This window comes from Citrus sinensis, chromosome 3 (assembly GCF_022201045.2).
Source record: "Citrus sinensis cultivar Valencia sweet orange chromosome 3, DVS_A1.0, whole genome shotgun sequence".
Taxonomy (NCBI): Eukaryota; Viridiplantae; Streptophyta; class Magnoliopsida; order Sapindales; family Rutaceae; genus Citrus; species Citrus sinensis.
Window position 1 is genome coordinate 5,394,203 of NC_068558.1, and position 20,995 is coordinate 5,415,197.

General features: G+C 33.9%; 3 protein-coding genes across 8 annotated transcripts; 2 read left to right on the top strand and 1 right to left on the bottom strand.

Moving 5' to 3' along the window:
• The first annotated feature begins 568 nt into the window (after window positions 1-568).
• LOC102620820 (uncharacterized) lies at window positions 569-4,552 on the top strand. The gene is made up of 4 exons (XM_006477086.4): window positions 569-2,246; window positions 3,062-3,208; window positions 3,560-3,676; window positions 3,757-4,552. The coding sequence occupies exons 1-4, from the start codon at window positions 705-707 to the stop codon at window positions 4,372-4,374; spliced, it is 2,424 nt and encodes an 807-aa protein (XP_006477149.2). The 5' UTR covers window positions 569-704; the 3' UTR covers window positions 4,375-4,552.
• Window positions 4,553-10,615: 6,063 nt separating this feature from the next.
• On the top strand, window positions 10,616-11,814 carry LOC102621115 (transcription factor MYB3-like). The gene is made up of 3 exons (XM_006477087.4): window positions 10,616-10,990; window positions 11,109-11,238; window positions 11,326-11,814. The coding sequence occupies exons 1-3, from the start codon at window positions 10,831-10,833 to the stop codon at window positions 11,645-11,647; spliced, it is 612 nt and encodes a 203-aa protein (XP_006477150.2). The 5' UTR covers window positions 10,616-10,830; the 3' UTR covers window positions 11,648-11,814.
• A 560-nt stretch (window positions 11,815-12,374) lies between these two features.
• LOC102621388 (probable glycosyltransferase At5g25310) lies at window positions 12,375-19,220 on the bottom strand. Of its 6 annotated transcripts, XR_008052969.1 has the most exons (8): window positions 18,946-19,220; window positions 18,178-18,363; window positions 18,009-18,070; window positions 17,024-17,424; window positions 16,798-16,928; window positions 15,363-15,711; window positions 13,176-14,103; window positions 12,375-12,683 (listed from the first exon to the last, which is right to left on the bottom strand). XR_008052969.1 is itself a non-coding variant. In XM_052436663.1 (6 exons), the coding sequence occupies exons 2-6, from the start codon at window positions 18,040-18,042 to the stop codon at window positions 13,414-13,416; spliced, it is 1,605 nt and encodes a 534-aa protein (XP_052292623.1). In that variant the 5' UTR covers window positions 18,043-18,363; window positions 18,946-19,220; the 3' UTR covers window positions 12,948-13,413. The 6 variants fall into 6 exon arrangements, 1 of the variants encoding a protein (XP_052292623.1); XR_008052970.1 differs by lacking the exon at window positions 18,178-18,363; XR_008052968.1 differs by having other exon boundaries at window positions 18,009-18,341.
• Between the last annotated feature and the right edge of the window lie 1,775 nt (window positions 19,221-20,995).

Consider the following 20,995-nt stretch of genomic DNA (forward strand, 5'->3'; position numbering starts at 1 on the left):
CTTGTTTATTTATTTTGTTTAATTGCAGTCGTGGTACCCCTTTTTTTTTTTAAAGATGTCGTTTATGTTAATTCTAGAGGTTAATTTAAAATCCTATCCCATGAAAGTAACACCAACCTATAATTTTCAAATTGTATCCATCATTCCTTGAAAAAAAAAAATTTTTTTGAACGTATCAGAATTTCAAAAGTCTTCAGTTGTTTCATTCACATAAACAATGTGACCATCAACATAGGATAAATTTTAACTACGTAATTCGTTCATCTTGCCACATAATTATAATAATCTAATAATATATATAATACACGTTTTGAGAGCCACACATTTTGTATTCAAATTTACGTGGCAAGATCCTGACCCTACATCTCCGGACAAGTCGAGATTATTCCCGCCCACTTTGATCAAACCGTTTCCTCGATTCCCTGCCGTAATCGAACCGGAACATTTTAAATTTTAATTTAAACGTAGGGCCCACAGCCAATCACAATCGTCAACAAGAGAGCCCTAGTTTGCCGCCACGTACCCATGGTTCACCCCCATTAAAACGCGCCACATTTGCCCCGCTGCCTCGTTTAAACCTCCTTTTGGCTTCCTCTCTTTTCTTCGAAGGGGAATCAAAACCCTAAGGTCTGAGGCATACCATAATACCGTATCATCCCTAAGCATTGAGGCCTACACACTGAAATCTCCCACCCTTTAAAACTATGATCCCTAACTCCTACACCGTCGATTCGATCTCCCAATCACAAGACCTCGCCTCCAAGATCATATCATCCTCCACTCCGCAGCAAATCATCTCCGCCTGCGCCACCATTGAAACCTTCCTGCACTCGCGCTCGTCCGATCAGTCCCGCCACTTCTTCTCCATAACCTTCCCAACTCTCATCCTCAAACTCTTCGGCTTCACCAACGACTCCTCCGCCACGTCACCTCCCCAATGTTCAAGCTGGATCGACATTGTTTCCTCATCGAACGATCCTGATTTCGCCTCTAGGGTTTTTCATCTCCTCTCGCCCAACGGCGTCGTTTTCAACTCGATTTTCTCCATTGACCGTAAATCTCTGGTCAAATTCGTCTTCCCGACAGAACGATTACCGGAATGGGCCCGGTTCATGCTCTCTTCTGAAAAGGACGTTAAAATTCTCTCAAATTTGTGCCCGCTGTTCAAAGGTAAAGCGAAAGCTGATTCAATTAAGAGTCCAGGTTCAGTGTACCAGGTTCAGTTAAATGTTTTCGAGTATTACATGTTTTGGTTTGCTTATTACCCAATATGCAGAGCAAATAATGAAAACAATGTTGACAATCTCTTAACTAAAAGGACCAAAAAGGAGAAATTCAGGTTAGAGAATTGGACATATTCAATTCCTGGGTTTTCTAGCAATGCTAAGCGTGTACCAGAGCAAAAATTTGAGTGTAATCTTTACTTACGCCTATTGTATGCATATTTACGTGAATTTGTGCCTATTAGTGATCTAAATATGCACCAGCACCCCTATCGTAGCTCACTTTTGAATTACACTAGTGGTTATGATGGTTCAGTTTTATTGTGTGCGGAGTTTCTGGTTGATGCATTTCTGAACTATTGGCTGATTGATAATGATTTTTCGCCTTTGAGTGTTAATGTGTGCAAGTGGTTTGGTGTGTCACCTCGGTTGTCGGTGGTTTTGAGGGAGATTCCGCCTACAAGTGGGTTAGGAGAGTTGGTCAAGTTGTTTGTTAAGTATCTGAATTTGAGTTCAGTTTTGGCTACGAATCAGTGTGAGAGTAATGCGGAGTGTAGTGGGAGTCCGAAGTGGATGGTTACAGATTCACCTTCAGTCTTGTTTGATAGCATTGTGAAGAGTGGGGATTTGGCGTCAGTGGTGCCTTGTGTGTCTGCTGTCGGGTCTTGGAATGTGTGGATACAAAGGCCATTGTACAGGTTTATTTTGAGGACATTCTTGTTTTGTCCGGTGGGGACTTCGATCAAGAATGCATCCGAGGTGTTTTCCATCTGGGTTTGTTATATGGAGCCATGGAGTATTACCATTGATGATTTTGTTGGATTTGATGCACTTATAAATGGGTGTACTAAGAATGCTAGGAAGGAGGATTCTCGATCCCAGGATTGTGGTTATTCGTCTTTGTGGCAGGGCTATGTGCTATCGAACTATCTATACTACAGTTCCTTGGTTATGCATTTTATTGGGTTTGCCCACAAGTTTCTCCACACTGATCCTGAATATATTCTCCAGATGGTATTGAAGGTTTGTTTTCTATCCGAATCTTGGCTGAATTAATATGTCTCATTATGGGTATCTAAACTATAAATTTTACATGCATTATCCTTTAAAGTTTCAGTGTTGTACCTAAGATTGTTGAGAACTATTTGAGTTCTTGATCTTCAACGTTAAATCTTGACTTGACTTTTGTTTAGCTGTGGTGAATTCATGTTTGGACTGACTGTGTGGCATTTGGTTTATTTATTGTTAATAGCTCGGTGCCTTAAGAATTGATAAGCTTTGATAATGTCCTGTTGGTCGGACAGTATCTCTTTGCTATGATCCTTTCTGGTCATAACTCAATTTGTTCAGTATATTTTGTGAATTTGCAGTATTATTTTTGGGATGATTTATCGATGGCAAGAGTGCATGCTGTATTTGAACCTGGTGATGTACAATGACTTGTTTGGTTAGCGTCAAATCAATAACGACATGTTTCGTAAGTCACAAATTATATAACCAATGTTAGCATAATTTTGGTTAATTTCTTATCAATCTTTCTTCTCTCCTTTTACATTTTCCCTTTGTTTTTTTTATTTTGGGGGGGTGGGGGGGAATCCGTAAACAAGTGTTGTTGCTATAATCTCTTTCGTATCAAAGTTTTGCAAACAATAGCTTCTTAATAAGGTGTATGTTTCTTTTTTTTTTTCTCTTTCTTTCTTTTGAAGATTAATAGATATATGTATTACAATAATATATGCAGTATAGTTGCTGAACCATGTTAATGCTCAGTCTTTGTTCTAAATCTTTCATGTTTCATTGTTTCTTCTCCTGTTTGTTCATTCGTTTCTTGTAATCAGGTTCTGAATATGTTGACGTCATCTAGAGAGCTTATGGACCTTATAAAAAATGTAAATACTGTTTTCCATGCCGAACAAGCTAGATCTAGCAAATCAAAGCTTCATAGCTTATGCAGATTTGTTCCTACTATCCGGGAGCAGCTGCAGGTATGTTCATCCATGCACACTTAAGTGCTTTTCTATTCCAGTTTACTTAGTAAAGAACCAAATACAATGTGGCACTATATATTCTATGTAAAATTTCTTGTATGCTGAAGATTTTGAAGTTGAAAATTTTAATGGCATGTAATTCTGAGCCAGATGTTTAAGGTGTCATGTATCCTTTGACGACTTTTCATTTTCATGTCTGCTTGATGTTACGTAGTTTAACCATAATATTGATTCTTAAAGGGATTACGCCAGCATTTGTCCCAAATATATTGATCAGCAACAGCATCTGATTGTTTAAGCATCATATATCACTTTAATGATTTTTAAAATTTTTGTTGGTAACTTGAGGACTGGGAGGATGGTTTATGTGAGAGTGATGCGGATGGATCTTTCTTGCATGAAAATTGGAACAAAGATTTAAGACTCTTTGATGATGGAGAAGATGGTGGACAACGGCTTCTTCAGGTCCTTGTTTGTTATGTTCTTTTCTATATTAATTTACAGTATTAGAGTCTAATCAAGTGATCACAAATTTGTGATTGCAGTTGTTTATATTGCGTGCAGAAGCTGAGCTGCAATCCTTTTCGGGTGATAATCTTGCACAAAACCTTCAGTGTATAGATTCTCTGAAAACTCAAATGAGCTGCCTTTTTGGTGGGCATGCTATAAAGCCGATTGCATTTTCACTAGAACCAGAGCAGCAACAGCAATCCCGTGGTGAAATTTTCAAGCCTAAAAGAGTTGGACACCATGCATTGGCTGATTTCAAGTACAAAGGTGACTGGATGAAGCGGCCCATCTCTGATGATGAGGTTGCTTGGCTTGCAAAACTGCTTATTTGGTTGTCGGACCGGCTGAATGAGATTCTTGGTCTAAATCAGCCAAAAAACAATAGTGATGTAGGGCCAAAATGGTCCTATGTGGAGGTTTCTGGTGATGTTGTGGGTAATGTTTATGGACCGATGGAGACTATTAAGACGGCAGTGTATGCAATTGGCACCTGGCTTCGCATGTTGGTTGCAGCATTTGTCGACCTGATGAGGAAACATGGCGTGCGGGTAAACCTTAGGTTGTTTGCTTCAAAGAAGATTATAATGTTTTTTATTCTGTTTGCTGTATTTAGTGTGCTGAAAAAGGCTTTCAGACATTTTCACAGAGCTTAGATAAAAGAGTATAAGAGCAAGAACATAGGGAGGAAAAAAACAGAAATAGGTTTTGTTAATCTTCAAGGTTAACGGTGGATGAGTTTTGTGCGCAGCCTTCTTGTAAGTAAAGACCGATATGTGCAGCATGAAAAAGTTTAAATATTCAGTTCATAGAAAAGGATTAGGAATCAGAAAAGGCCATACGGTGCAAAGAAAATTTTAACCGGGCAGATGGCAAGTGTACAGTCTAACGGATAGGATCACTTTGGGGGATAAAAAAACTACTGGAAAAAAAGTGTACTAAACAATATTGAAAAAAGAAAGGTACAAACGTTCCCACCTTTAGTGAGGCATAATTCTATCATCTATTAATCTTAAAACAAATATTGACGCAGAGCTATTAGTTAGTACTTTCATTGCATTATTTATTTTGTATTTTGTTAGCATGACATAATACGGTGATTATTTAAAGGTAATATATACATTTTGAATTGGAGTGGGAATCCTGAGATTAGGAGTGTGGAGTGGGAGTGGAAGTAGATTGTTTACTTATACTAGAATAAGAGTATGGAATTGAAATCAAAATTCAATTAATGTGTTTACATAGTCTTAAATTGAGAGTAAATGATTTTAAATTATAATTTTATCCTTATTTAAAGAATTGTAGTTTTTAATTACAAAATTAATAAAAAAATATATTTGAAAAATAAAATATTTATTTTATAATATTTGTAAATTAATAATAATTATTAATATTCTTAATTATGTAAATAAAAAGTTATTATTAAGAGCAACACAAATGAAACATTATTATTAATAAATAATACAAAATTAATATTTTTTTAGAATAAAGTATTGATTATTATTAAATACTAATATTAAATAAATATAATATTATTATATTCAAATAAAAATAGTATATAGTAATATTATTAATTCTCTATGAGTTTAATAATATAATTTTTAAGTAATTTTAACTTAAAATCAATTGTAAATTATTATTTTTAATTAATATAATAATATTATTTGAATAAACATGATATTATTTATTTTATTTTATTTTATATAAGGGTAAAAAGGGAAGAGGGTGGAGTTGATTCTCACTCCCACCTCCCCAATGGGAGTGGAAATGGAGTGAGAATCATACTCTATACTCCAAAAAAAGATGAGTCTCACGGAGTGTGATTCTCACTTCACCCTTAAAATTGGTAAGTAAACACTGAAGTACGAAGAATCTAAATTTTTCACTCCTACTTCAAAAAGTAAATACTACATAAATGACTTGGGGATTAGGTAATAGTAACAATAATAAGTAGTAGTCATATAACCCATTTCTTGGCACCTTCCGCAATGACGCAGTGAACCAACTCAAGATTTTTAAGACTTGAAACAAAGACTTTTTGCTTAGTTATCAAGAAATTCCAAATTTATTCTTATTTGATGTGTAATGTTAATTTGCATTTCTAGCTTAAATGTTTTCAGGGCTTAGACGCTAAACATGCAAAAGGCAGTGGCATTTTTCTTTTATTAGGCTTAAGATTACGTTAGGAAGCGTTTGTGGCACTATGCAAGTTATTGGTAAAATATATATAGGACTGACAAGTAGGTAAATTAACAATTTTCTTTTTTTTTTGGATCAATTATCCACCGATCACTTGATATTTTGAACTTTTTTTAAAAATACACAAATCTTTATTTTTTTAATAAAATTCTACCTGAAGTTAATAATTTTTTCACTCGTCCACTTTAGTGTTAGTTCCGTTATAACTTTACTGATATCGTAAGGTTAAAGTTGTCATTTCATTTGAAAAGCAAAAACCACATCGTACACACAGTTGAAACCCAAAAACTTATTGTTGCTGCTGAGAATTCCGGCTGGAGGAGGAACATTCATGGCTGTGGTTGGGCATAATCGACGAGCATTAAGTGCCATTAATCGAAACATGATCCTCGTCAATTGTCACAAAAAATGGCCAACGCAACTGTTTGGTATGCCTGAGCGTGATGACTGCAAATTAAAAATTTTGGAGCCGAAGGTGAAAAAAACTTACTGGTTCGTTGTTTTCAAGATTGAGGGGAAGGAGAAGCTTTTTTGAGCCAGCTCCAAGCTATTGAAGACTCCAATTTGAAGTTAGTAAAAACTTCAAATGCTTAGCAACAATCCACGAAAAGCTTCACGGGTTGCCATAAATTTGTCAATAATTGGACCCATTATCCACAACTATTAAAATTATTTTTTATTTCTGAAATAAAAGGTGAAAAATCTTGTCAAATTCAACGTAGTGCTTACATCTTTCACCACAAAATCTCTTGTGTACACAGAAGCATTAAACCAGAACCTGTTTATCAAAAATGCCTATTTAATTCTACATTCCCTGCTATTCAAATTCTACATTTTCTCTCTTTTGCACCGATCCCAATCTCTCTCTCGCCATCTATTTCACAAAGTCGTCGTAAAAAAGGGTCAATGTAGCTATCTGCATGTATGGTGTTGTGGAGCTCAAGGCAAAAAGAACTTATTGGTTGATTGTTTTCACATCGAGGAGAAGCAGAAGCAAGCTGTTGTGGAGAAGCTTGCTGAGCAGCTCAAAGCTACGAGGATTTCAAAGAATTATTTTATGTTTAGGTGGTAAAAAAGTCATTTGACCACTATTTCGTTAATTTTTTTTAACGAAGTTGATGTAAAAGTGGACGAGTAAAAAAAATATTAACTTTAGTAGAATTTTGTCAAAAAAATGAAGATTTGTGTATTTTTGAAAAAATTCAAGATATTAAATGGTGGGTGGATAATTACAATTTTTCTTTTAATTTCTGGTTAGGTACGTTGCTATTTAACTATGTACATGATTAGCACACCACTTCATCAATTTATATTATTAAGCACAATGAATCTGACTAGATTTTACACTTAATTTCTTGCATTTTTCAAAATTTAAAATACTATTCTCTCACAAACTCATCCCAAGTTACAATAGATGACTGTTGCAACAAGTACTAGCATCGGCTCGTTCATAAAGTAGGGTTTTAATATTGATGGACCTATGATTAAGGCCATCATGTCAAATTCAGATTGTAATTGCCGCTATTAATTGTTTGTACCTTACCCTTCAAACATGTTCATTCTTCCTATATATAAATCCAGCAATTAATCTCCTCCCTAGATGGTGCCCATCATCTAAAGAAACAAAATGCAAGATCATTAGGACAGGTATAGTATAATCTGTCGAGATTTGCCTCGGATTTTGATACTTTGCTGCCTTGTCTCTGCACGCAATAGTATATACTTTCTTTTGAAACTTGAATTAACACTCCCCCGGCCACTGATTAAATTTTTGTCTCAATTGGGTTTTGATTTTGATGAGCTTAAATTAAGAAGACGTGAAACTCTACATTTTTTCTGGTTATGTATATGTTGAAAAGGTTGTAATTTGAATAGATGGTATTACTTCTGTTAGGCTTACCAATGATCTGAATCTCAGCAATGAATAAGCGACGCTTGTTTAATTTCTGATGCAATCTGATGATGGTGAGTTTAATAAATGATGGTAAAAAATGATGGAGTATTTTGAGATACTACTACCTTCGTAGATAGGTGGTGGAATGCTTATGGACGTTATTTTACAGTTGCAATGCATTGATAATATTTAATGATGGTAGATAATTTTTTTGTTTGGACATTAATAAAAATAAAATAATTAAATTATCAATTTAATCTTAAAAAATTATATTAATTTTTAATTATCAAAAATTGTATGCAAACTATCAAGTGTGTAAATGGTGCTTGTAAAAAAATTAATATAATTTTTTAGGGTTAAATTGGTAATTTAATTATTTTATTTTTATTAATGTCCAAACAAAAAAATTATTATAAAAAGGGTAATATTGTAAAAGTAAGTCAAAAAATATAAAAAGTAATGGTAGGGATATCAATACTTTAACGACATGGATGTTTCGAGGTATTTTAAAAAATACAGAAACTAAATGAACACTAATCTTAAAATACAGGGACTAAATAAGCTTTTACCATTTTTTCATTTCTCACATTTTCAAACCGCACCGATAGAAATAAATCTGTTTTTATTTTTTTAATTTGGTCAACTTAAGTAAGAGTATAAACGGTACCGTTTTACATGGCTGTGTAATTAATGCTTTGACTCACTGTGACTTGTGTGTGCTCATTTGTCTGTAAATTGCATTTCCCAAATTCTATATAATTTGATTTTTATTTTTTAATTTTTCTCAATTCCAGTCCCACCATATTTTAGAATTCTATTCTCTTTTTAATTATATAACTGTGTAAGTGTAGGTATTTTCTCCACTAAAATGGGTGAAATCAATATCTATGTAATATTGGTAAGAGTAAATATTTGACTGTGCCATAATAAATTTATTTTAAAGTAATTTTATGATTGTAATATACATATCAATATTTTTTTAAAAAAATTACTGATACTTGTATTTTTTTCAAAAAAAAAAAAAAAAAATTTATATCTGGGGATTTAGAAATGGTAACATAAATTTTTAAGAGTTCATTCAAAATTGTTTGAAGGAATATCTTAATATCCTTTGTCTAGAGCTCCTCCTGAACAGTAGTGCTTTTGTTGGAATAATGATTAGAACTGAGATAGAGACACTACATACAATCATAAATTTTTGTAGTTATCGGACCTGTAGTTTGCCGGAAGTGATCGGGAATTAAAATTTCTTCTCGTTAAGAATTTTTGTGTTCTATAACAATTTTATTTTAGAGTCCTAAATAATGGCACCAATTAAAAAGTATAAAGAGTGGGTTTCCAATAAATATTGAGACCATCTAACCATGACTTCTTTTACAATTACACTTTATATACATACATATATGTATATATGACTTTTTTTTTTTTTTTTTTTAAGGTTTACAAATCTAGTCTACTGATAGGTTTGCTTCATTGACTTGTTGGTCCAGCGATTAATTTCAATGTTACTTGTACAATAAAAGCTTTAGTTTTCTTTCTCTCTTTTCTTCTTTTGTAGTCTCATCTATACAATTGATTTTGTACGAACTTAAAATATTAATATTTTTCATTTATTTTTATTTTTATTTTTGAAAAACTAATATTTCTGAGTTTTGTGAAAAGAAAGATATAAATATCCAGACTGTACAAAAGATTTAAGGGGGAGAAAATTATTAAAATTTGAAGGATTTACAAAACACAAAGAATGTTTAATTAAAAAAAGAAGAAGATATTTTTGGTATTAGGTTAAAAATATAATTAAAAAATAAGAAAGAGAATTTTGGAGGGGTGCAAATATTCCTAACTCTCATAGAAATGAATTGGCCCCTACCATTTATTAGGGCTACACAAACACTAGTCTTTAGCCCGAAAGATAAGTCCTTTGTTCATAAAGATACAATAAATGCTCTCTCTTTGGTACCAGGGTATTACATTTTAAATAAGTTTTTTTTTTTTATTAATAATAAGCAGAGGTTTTTTAAAGTTATGTTAAGAAGAATGGAAGAAAAATGTGAAATAAAATAAGATCTAAATAATTTAAAGTTTTTAAAGTGCTCAAAATTCTATCTTTTATCAGTAGAGGTAAAAGAGCTTTTTTAATCCCAAATTTTCAACTCAAGTTACAACTAAACAACACAAAAATAAAAATTAAGTATTAAAAAACTGAGAATTTTTTTGCCATACTAAATAGTCATTTATAATGATCAGTCACCACAAAATAAATTAAAAATAAATATAAGTAAGTTATGACTTTTTAATCTGATTGGTATAAATTATGGATCCTGCAAAAAACAGATTCCTCCCATGAAATTATTAAAAAAAAAAAAGCCCAAGGAAGAAAAATGATATATTTACTGAAAGTGACATAAAATTTAGTATAAAAGTCACAACAGACAAAATTTATGCCTTGTAGTGAATTTTTTTTGTTTATTTTATAATTAATTTTCTTTTAAAAAATCTTGTAGGAATGGTATAATATTTCTTTTTCTGTGGCAAAGGAAACACAATGCAGCCAATAGCAATGAACCTTTGTACAATTGCCAAATTGCAAGTCTGAGAGCTTGCAGGGAGGCAAAGAAAGAAAGAAAGAGACTAGTTTTGGCTATATATTGCTCAAAAGAATCAAACTCATCACATGAATGATTAAGAAACGCGGCAACTTAATACAAAATGGGGCATGAGAATTTATTCGATTTGGTCATTTAATCTCAACTTGACATTCACGCTAATTTTAACTGGTAGTTGGAGGCTTGGGGGTTCCATTTAATTTGCTTCGGCATTTCCCTCAAGAAGGGTAGACGCATAGATTCTGCTGACGCTTCAATGCCCGTAGCCACATAAACTCTCTATTTATTAAGGAACAGGACCCTCTCTTAAATTTCAATTGGGTGTCTCACTAATCAATTTTCTCCCTCACTCTCACTCTCACTCACTCAATCACTTTTGCTTTTTCCCTGTGTGCTTTGCATTTTCCCTCGATATGGCACCCACCAAGAGCAATAATAATAATAATAATAATGATGCGTCTGGTAAGAATGTGGTGAACAGAGGAGCTTGGACTGCTGAGGAAGATAGAAAGCTGACCGAGTATATCGAAATTCACGGTGCAAAAAGATGGAAAAATGTTGCTACTGAATCAGGTTCGTTACATTTACATTTGCAGTGGCATTTCCAGCCTTAATTTGCTTGGAGCTGAGAAAGAATCAATAATTTTTTGTAACGGGGCTGGCTGGTTTCATTTGTCTATGAATTATGCAGGCTTGAATCGATGTGGGAAGAGTTGCAGATTGAGATGGTTGAATTATTTGAGACCGAATATCAAACGAGGCAACATTTCTGACGACGAAGAGGACTTGATCCTCAGGCTCCATAAATTACTGGGCAGCAGGTACCGTCCTTTTTTTTATTTTTAAGATTAATATTAAGCAAGCAAGCGGAGGGTACGGTGATTGATTGACGTTGTTTCTGCAAACAGATGGTCTTTGATTGCGGGGAGACTTCCAGGACGAACAGATAATGAAATTAAGAACTACTGGAATTCTCATTTGAGCAAGAAAATAAATCACAAGCAGAAAACACCGCAGCAGCCTCAGCAGCCTGCAACTACACGACTAACAGTTCCTGAAAACACCTCGGAGATTGCTCCCGTAAATGATGAGGGTGGCAGGCAAATTGCAAACTCGGAAGTCAATCTTGATTTCGATTTTTCTACTGAGGGGCTCTGTGGTTTGGACTGGGTAAATAAATTTCTTCAACTGGATGATGATCATCTTTGGCTCACTGATCAACAGAGATGAGCACTTTGTCCATAAATGTTTTCTCCTTCAAAGAGATCACTTTTATGTATTGCTCAATAATTTTAGGGATCCTCTTATGGGTCCACTGACTATTCATGTGAGAGACCCACTAATTATTCATGTAAGAGGATTATAAATTACATACATATAACTTCACATTAGCCTAATTTTAGACACCCTGTTGCTGCCTGTTCCATTTATTAGTACACAGTCAGCCCGAGTCAGAGATATTTTAATTTTTTGAACAAAAATATTGGAGTTTGTTTGAACAATAACCCGAACAATGAATGACTAGAGAAAATTTTGAAAAAAAAAAAATTAAACTAAGTACTTTGTAGCAGAAAAGGTAGAAAGAAATATAAGAAAATGTGAGCTTCATTGCCGCTTCAAACAACTTCATAGTGTCAGCCTTTCTCCGTTCGCGAGCGTTAATGTTACCGACCGAGTACTGGCAAATTGACGTAAATATTTTTACGACTAGTCCGTTCCACAACATCGTAGATTCTTTATTTTATTTAACGCTCCAAAAAAAATCTTCAAAAGTTCTAATGAAAAAATAACCACACAATTACAAAAATTTCGATAAGAATTTGTGATATTAAATAAATATTTATGATAATTAGATAAGTCATACCAAATAAATATTTAACGCATGTTTGATGTTGGGATAAATAAAGTCGATGGTGTGCAGGAATTAGTGTGTAGCCGGTTTAAGTTCTCATACCTCTTTCTCTGAACCAAAACATCAAATATAGCCGTAGAATCCATAACAGCAGATTGTGCCTTAACATCTCTCTAATTGCTACTACTCACATGTAAAGTCTAAGAATCAACGCACACAAAGGTTGTGCCTTAACATCTCTCTAATTGCTACTACTCACATGTAAAGTCTAAGAATCAACGCATACAAAGGTATCTTGTTACGTTCCCTACACAAGTGTACAGTAAAAATACACTAAAAAAAATACGTTAAAAAAAATCACCTGCATTGATTGTTATGTGAAAATACAAAGGCTGTGCCGTTGTGATCCATAAACTGAAAAGAAAACACCAAGATTGTAATCGTCAATGAATGGGACAACAATATTATGCAGGAAAAAAATGCATGTACTGTATGTCTAAATATTTAATAGACTTGTCCATAATACATGATGCCATTTAATAGAAAATGACTAATTTTTTTCTTGTTAACACAACACGGGGTTTAATGGAAGTACAATGGCAATTAGAGACAAAGGTACAGTCAATTATAGTAATCCCCAATTTCATCATGGAACAAAGGCACAACTGAAACTGTACATTTAACCACAAATGAATTTGTAAAAAAATACTATATAATGTTCAAGTGCAGTGATTGCCAGATTTCTCAGTATCAAGATGCGGGGTCAATACGAATGGTGACCAAAAACTACTGGGAAACAAATCATGAACAAGCTGACCAGTTGGATCATCTCCCATTTAAGAAATAATCAATGCATTAAAAGAAGACTCACATAATTGTAAATGCAATCTATTTATTACATTGTACCTGGGTCATGAATGCATATTCCGGCATCACCATTTTTTTCATAGCTCTGTTCCTGCCGTCGGTACCAAGCACATGGATGCTAAAGCACCAAACCATCACTGAGGCGACAAATTTTGTGGTTTCCCACAACAATCACAATTACTATGCTTTTGATTAATTTTCATTCATTTCAGCTTTTCAATGGTACCTATATAAAGTACTATGTAATAATATCCACTCTTAAGTAAACCAACAAGATTTACTGTGATTGGGGATCCTGAATCTGGTTCAATCTATTAAACCAAATTGAGTGCAGCACCATGTGAAACAAATCATATTTGATTGGCACAGGGTGCCAAACAAAATGCTTTTGAACCATCTTTACATTAACTTGCATCTCAAGATATTTTCTCAGCGGGATTGCCAGGAGAATCTCCTTTAGTTTGGGAATATCCTTCTCCGGTATCACCACAGAGAATGCACTCCAATCCAATACTTCGCTGAAAGGTAGAACAAAATTATCTGCAATAATGACTGGAACACATTCATAATATATGGCCTCTACAATCCGAGGACTGTTAACTTCATACCCCATTGGACATATACAATACCTACTTGATTTCATGTGTTGAATATATGACATCTCTTTAGACACAAGATGAGGCAGACGACGATAAATTTTCATGTCCTCATCATCTTTCCAATACTTAAGAAGTATAGGTCGGACCCTGCCATGCATATATCCAGCAAAGAAGGCAAGGATTGGACGCTGAGATACTCTATTTCCACCACCTATATGCCTTTGAGGTTTCTTGGGAAACTTTATCGTGGTTTCCGGCAGGGAAACATCTTTACCAGCCACGAAAATGCCTTCGGATAGGTCAGCATTGCATAGAACTTTTATGGCATTTTCCTTAAGTTCTGTGTGTGCAACCGTCGTGTAAGGGCCCTGCAAATGTTAAATTAGAACAGAGAAAAATTAGAAAGCGAATGCACTCAAACTGACCAGAATAAATTTATATCCTCAGATGTTCCACAATGTTGCTGATATGCTCACTTGAAGCTACTCAGGAGTTGATGATTGCTACTATTGGCATGTCAAATCAAAATTTGATATGAAAAAGGAGAATTTGGCCAAGTAGTTTTATTAATGCCAATGGTTGTTCTCTGAAAAAACAAATGCTATTATCTCTAAAAAGTAATGCGTTAAATGTGCTTGTGTCCAACTGCATGTATGTGGATGTGCCAGAAAGACCTTGAAGGAATTTCAATAAAGAAGTTGCTAATTCAATTCGGCTCAGATTCCACAAATTCTTCAAATCAAACCCAAATATAATTTATATATGACACTGTAATAATGTTGAAGGCCTTGATAGAGAATGGGAATCATCTCATAGCACAAACTTGTCTTTCCAAAAACTTAATTCAAATGCAGAAACTGAAAGCTTTTTTCATTGCTATCACTTAAAATCAGATAAAACAGTGTATTGGAAGGAATATAACAAGCACATACAGTATCGAATGAAAATGAATGTCTACTGAAATAGATGGCTCTTGGCTCTTGCATTCTTAACCAAATGAAGGTATTTGATCAAATCAAGAAAATGATGCCTGCTATTAGTTTTCTGATTGAGAACCAATAAAGAGAAAAGAAAGGAGAGAAAGATATAGAGGAAATTAAGAGACAATATCATGATCATTTCCCAATAATTAGTAATTATCAAAGTCTTCGTCCAAGTTCTACTCAAAACTGAAAAGCCTTATTGATAGTGGCCTAGGTCCTATACAGAAGAATATGAAAACCAGAATTCTTCTTATAATAAGAAACATACATAATCATATGCAACATAAGAAAACTACTTTTGGAAAATAAGAAAATTACTTTTGGAAAAATAAAGAACAAAACCTCATGCAGCTTAAAAAGGAAAAACAAGAATAACTCCTAGATAAGCCTAACTCATCCTACATCATTCTGGAAGTGGCTGCATTTTGGTTTCAATGTTTCATTGGGGATGATATGCTTATCTCATTTTAATGACATGCAAATTTCAACTAGACATACTGTGCTTGTTTCAATATTTCAGCCAGTTTTCAACCACGGATGTATATTTAGTGACAGAAATCAGAAGTTCTCTTGTAACTAAGCATTAATCAAATTAATTTGGCTGATTCAAATATCTATGCAGAAAGGAGAACAGAATAATTTACCCAATCATGGCAAGCAACAAAAAAATGATCCGACCCATGCGTGCGATTCCAAAAGGGATACTTTGCGGCAATCATGTTCACATAGTCCCTCAAAAAATTTGTCAACGGTTTCATACTATGTGAGTTAGGCACATAAAGAGCCAATTGTAATTGGCGTACACTGTACGGAAGATAAAATAAGTGAGCCTTTTCTGGGTCTTCTGTAACAAAGTGCTTGTTTCCTCTCATTAACTTCATAAACCATCCTTCAGAAGCGTAAATACCTCTAAGATAAGGATGATGAAAAATAGGTCTCTTTCCATTACTGTAAATGTATACCCTAAGCGTCATTTCCATCAACTCATAGCTCCTGCAAATCAAGGCAAAAGTATGGTTTTAGATATTAAGATTTATTCAAGTTAAGGAAAACAGCGGCACCAGAATGATTTAGTGATAAACATATGAACTGAATGCCCAGTGAATTTGCTTAGGAAAATTTACAAGAGAACTCTCCATCTGAAGAAGAAAAGAAGGCATTGAGAAACTTTGTAAGAAGTAACAACAATTAAGCCTCTGTGGCAAACAAAAGGTACTGATCAGGAATTATTTTATTTCTAAATGGAACATATGCTGGAAAACTATTTGCAATGCAGGTTCATCCAATCCTTAGTAATCAAGATCTATCTCTCTGCCTAGTGTCTTTTGGAGTCTTAGTCATCATTATGATCCCACCTACGAACCATTACATCAATATGTCTTCTTTGCAGATGCCCAACCAATTTATGCTGTTGAAACAAAACTTCAATCAGGGTGCTGTTCATTATGATCCCACCTACAAAACATTACTGATTTAGGCTAGCTCCAAACTGCTAAATATCGGAAACCACTTATTGGTAAATAGGTGAATATTCAATAATCTTAAAAGATCTTGAATGGTAACACAATTCCTAGAGAATGTTGTTTTCCTTTATGATTAAGTTTCTCTGAAAATACCCATCTCAATCCACAATAGTTGTTCCAGACGATTGCATAAATATATGATGGCAACATGAAGTTTAAGCCGAGATGCCACAGGAACCCCCCTCTGATATTTTATAACAAATGAAAAAGTCTGCCTTCTTTCTGATAATTCCTCTGTCATGGCCAAAGGAAATTTGTCCTTAATTACCAATCCTGCATCTTCTTCACCTTTAATACATTTTTGAGTTTCTCATGAAAAAAAAAATTACCAATCCTGCATCCTAACACCGTAAAATTATAGGGCATAATACTCTCATTTGAAACTATGATAACTGTTAAACGCAAGCTCGATAGCAAAATTTATCTTTATTTCTAATCCAGTCATGAATATTTAGATCAGAAGGCATAGCATTCCATAGAGCAGAAACTACTGTAAACAAAAAAACAAACATAATGAATTTAAAAAAAAAAGGCTGATCTAATTAATAAATTATACCTTTTGAAGACAGAAATATTCCGAAATAGAGGAACATACAGTTCAGCATCTTCAGTAATGATTGGAGCATGGTCAATCTCCTTTTTAGCAAACAAAAGTGCTTCAATAGGTGTCAACGTCCAAATGTATCTCTGAATTTTAGGTGACATAGCATGGATATTACTGGTCATAGCTCTGGTTTATCATAATAAACTAGAAAACAAAAAGAAACTGAAAAAAGTTTTACCTGTAAAGACAAGGTTGGTGATCTAGGAGGAGGAGGAGGAGGCGTGGGTATGACCTTTGACTTATCATCTGTCTTCCATCTTTTACCGTTAGAATCTCCTGCTCTTCCCTCTACAGGAACTGATTGCATCACTTCAATTGAAGAATTCTGTGAAATGATGGAATTAGCTGGAAGGTGTTGAATTCTGTAAATCCTTGGCTCCTGAAGTGTCTCACTAAGCTGACTAGGCCGCATAGAACCGTTCAAGGAATTATATGAAGAAACTGTTAAAGGATGGGAGAGAAACCACAAGTGAAGAAGAGCAGCCGCAACTGTTGTCATGGCCCCAGCAAAAATCAATTTTCTAGAATTCATTCTGAGCCGCACACACCACAGGAATAGTTCTTTCATCAGGAATAACGCTGCATGTCACGAAATATTATCATTTCTCTGGAGTGGAAGATTTCAACCTCACCAATCATACAAACAGAGATGTTAGGATGCAAAGAGAAGTGCCAATCGTCATGTCATCCCAATGATGTAATAGGAATCAAAGATTCTAAAGCCTAAGAAAACCAAGCCAAAAACACAACTTTTTGGCCTGAAACTTAACTCACTGAAAAGCTTCAAGTCCACAAACAGTAATAGGCAGCTTTAGATTGAAGGCTTCAAGCCAAAAATTAATACATAGTTAAATAATCTGTGATATTCAAATAAACAGATAGAAACAGCAACAGTCTTCAATTATATTATTAGAAAACAGTAAATCCTCTTCAGGTCTGTGCCAGAACAAGAGAGACATACTAGCCTGACATGAAAGAAAAAAGTTTAATTTAAGGCAGATAAGCATGGACAACCCACATATTTATCACAGAAAGAAAAGGAAAGGGAAAATGTTCAAAAGCAAGAAAGATAGCCTACTAGCTTTATTCATTTCATGCTAAACAATTTAAGTTTACAATCTGAAACCATATGCACTAATTTTTTACTAGTAGGGAATGCTTACATTGTGAATTCCTAGACCTGTGTTTCTTCTGCATATGAAGCAATTCACGCACTGGAAATTATCTGAATGTTAAACGACCACATATCAAACAATCTGAGCCTCAACACAAGAAAAAGAGATGATGTGGCACCACTGAGATGCTAAAGATCGAGTTTGCCTCAACTATTACCACCAACATCCAACCATAAAGCTGCTCGTGCCATTTTTAACTCTACCACTTGGACTCGAAATTTTTAAGTGATAAGAAGTAGAAAGTTTGTTACACCGATCATGACATTCACAATATCAAGAGGCATGTGTTGCGGTCCGTGCAATAATCAGCTGTCCATCATCCTACCAATCCAGATACATAAGCCTAGAAATATAAAGAGGCTGGCATTAATAGTTTAATACTAATGAATTTCTCATAAACTGCCATTTATTCGATCCAAATGTAATAAAACAAAATGAAAATACACGTTTAGCTCCACACTGGCTTTAGCTTACTTCACAAAATCTTTTGTAGATTGTGTGAGGAACCACGTTCAAAAGATAGGTATCACATTTCGGTATGCAGCATATTTTGAAGTGCAGAATTTTGATAGCATCCATCAATTCTTAGGATTTTAATGAATAATTAAAACACAATTACCTATTTTGGCGGCACCTATATTGAGTTAATAAACTTCCAGAATAAAAACAGTTGGATTAAATTCCAAGTGTTATTTTGGAGCTAAAATTTGAGCTTCTATCAGAACTGTGGACCTCAAGGAACGCAGCACGAAATGTAAATCACCACATTATCAAGTAAATAAATAAATAAATAAAAACAATTAAACTTCAAAGAAAATTAGAATCAACATTTTACGCAAAACATAGTGATCAAAATAACTGTACATGAATGAGTAAATACTGGTAAAAGAAGAGCTGACGAATTAAGTTGAAAGTTGGATTGTACCTTGATTGAGCACGAGATGAGGTTGAAGGAATTAATGGGAAAAAAAATATTTACGAATAAGAATAATCAAAGAGACGAGACTGAAGCTAATTATAGATAACAGATCTGAAGTTCTGAACAAGGGAGCTTAACAAGTTGAAATCCGAGTGAGGGAATAACAAAATCAAAAATAGAAAGAAAAGATGGGGCAAGCCAAGGAGACGGCATTCGGTGAGACGGTAACGGCTCCGGGTAAGTCATTCAAGTATGATGATGCTTTTTGTATTCTTTTTAATTCTTTACTATTTTTTTTTTAATTTTGATAATAATAATATTTTTATATATTTATTATATTTGCTTGCTCGTATGACAATTTTAATATAAATATATAAAAATAAATAATCGACACTATCTGAATCGTTCGTTGCCTATGAAAATTTGAAGCCACCGTGGGTAAAAGTCATATTGCGCTGTCGCCGTGTGAAAACGTCACAGGTATTATGTAAAATAACAATGGGCACATCCGCATTTTATGAAATTATTAAAGCTGTCCTGTGTGTTTAGCATTGTTCAAGATCCTCCGTTCTAGTGAGTTTTCTTAGAGATGGCAAAACCCCGGGTCGGGTCTGGGTATTGCCATGACCGGACCCTGCCCGGATGCAACCAGTTCGGGTTCAGGTTCGGGCCGGATTTTAATTTGGGTACCCGAATTTTATATTTTTTAATATTTTATGTGTATATATTTTTTATTTTTTAGTAATTTTATAAATTTTAAATTTATTTCAATAAAATTTGACATGAAAATATAAACTTTAAGTGTTTAAAACTTTATATATGTATAATAAATAAGTCAAATAAATATAAAATATTTAAAATAATATATATTTTATAATTTTTTAAATAAAATCCGGGTTCCGGGTTTATCAAGTGATGCCCAATACCGACTCAGCTTCATACCCGGGCCGAGTATTACCCGGCCCGCAATGCCCGGGTACGATCCGGGTCCAGACCGAGCGGGTATTTTTGCCACCTCTAAGTTTTCTGAAGGACAAGGATATATATAAACAATTAGCTACAATATGGCAAATGCCGGTCTCCAATCTGTATGCGTTGTTACTTAATCGTAAATTTGAAAAATCAATTCTCTAGAAGTTACCCATTCAACCATTTATTAAACAAAAAAGTTCGTTGATCTTTTTGAAAATAATGGAAGCTCTGAAAAAAACTAAAAGTTGTTTTTATCTACAATTAAGATAGAAAAAAAAAATAATAAGGCGGATTGTCGAAGTAGCAGAGACGAAACAGCAGTCCATTTTGGGCATGGAAAGGGAGATCTGTGACGGTGAATTTTGATTGAAGAACAAGGGTAACAACACTACAGAGAGAGAGAACTGTGAGGGTTAGATCGGGATAAAAAGCTAGGATTTTAAAAGAGACAAGGCAAATTGCTTGAATTTTGTTTTATAATTTATTTTGTAATTTAATTGTCAATTTATTGAGAATGTGTTAAACATGTTCTTGGTTTTATAACCATAAAAGTGAATTTAAATTATTTGTTTTATAATTCATATTTTTTGAATTTAGCCCACCAAACATGTATTACATCTAGACTTGAACTATTGGAATATTTTTTTTTTAAATTTATTAAAACCCCTATTATTATTTATATTTTTACCCACAACTAAAATTACATGAAAAATATATGTATTTGATAAAACTTTCTCGTTAACTTGATTTCAACAAAAACTCTTTGCAACCATATGCAATTATATGTTCAAAATTTCAATTAAAATCTATTTACGATATGGAAAACAATACAAGTTGAGACTTTTTCGAATCCCGCAATGAGTTTTATGGCCAAGAAGATTTAATAAAGTAATTCTTGTGCAGTTGCAGTTACTATTGAGCTGACAAACTCAATAATTACTATGAGTAATTATATGAGTTCTACCCCAAACCAAAATTCTTTTATAAAGCAGGAGCTAATTTATTTACTAATCCTTCACGAATCAACAAGCAGAACGTCAACCTCTTTAAATAAACCCAATAGCTATTTTAATCAAAACAAACC

Bases quoted from the DNA above. Each gene is read 5' to 3' on its own strand.
- LOC102621115 (XM_006477087.4), top strand. From the start codon at position 10,831: ATGGCACCCACCAAGAGCAATAATAATAATAATAATAATGATGCGTCT. The intron at 10,991-11,108 runs GTTCGTTACATT...TGAATTATGCAG, and splicing joins AAATGTTGCTACTGAATCAG to GCTTGAATCGATGTGGGAAG. The intron at 11,239-11,325 runs GTACCGTCCTTT...TTCTGCAAACAG, and splicing joins CATAAATTACTGGGCAGCAG to ATGGTCTTTGATTGCGGGGA.
- LOC102621388 (XM_052436663.1), bottom strand. From the start codon at position 18,042: ATGCAGAAGAAACACAGGTCTAGGAATTCACAAT. The intron at 15,712-16,797 runs GTATAATTTATT...CTTGATTTGCAG, and splicing joins AATATTTCTGTCTTCAAAAG to GAGCTATGAGTTGATGGAAA. The intron at 14,104-15,362 runs GTAAATTATTCT...TAACATTTGCAG, and splicing joins TTGTTGCTTGCCATGATTGG to GGCCCTTACACGACGGTTGC.
- LOC102620820 (XM_006477086.4), top strand. From the start codon at position 705: ATGATCCCTAACTCCTACACCGTCGATTCGATCTCCCAATCACAAGAC. The intron at 2,247-3,061 runs GTTTGTTTTCTA...TCTTGTAATCAG, and splicing joins TTCTCCAGATGGTATTGAAG to GTTCTGAATATGTTGACGTC. The intron at 3,677-3,756 runs GTCCTTGTTTGT...TTGTGATTGCAG, and splicing joins GTGGACAACGGCTTCTTCAG to TTGTTTATATTGCGTGCAGA.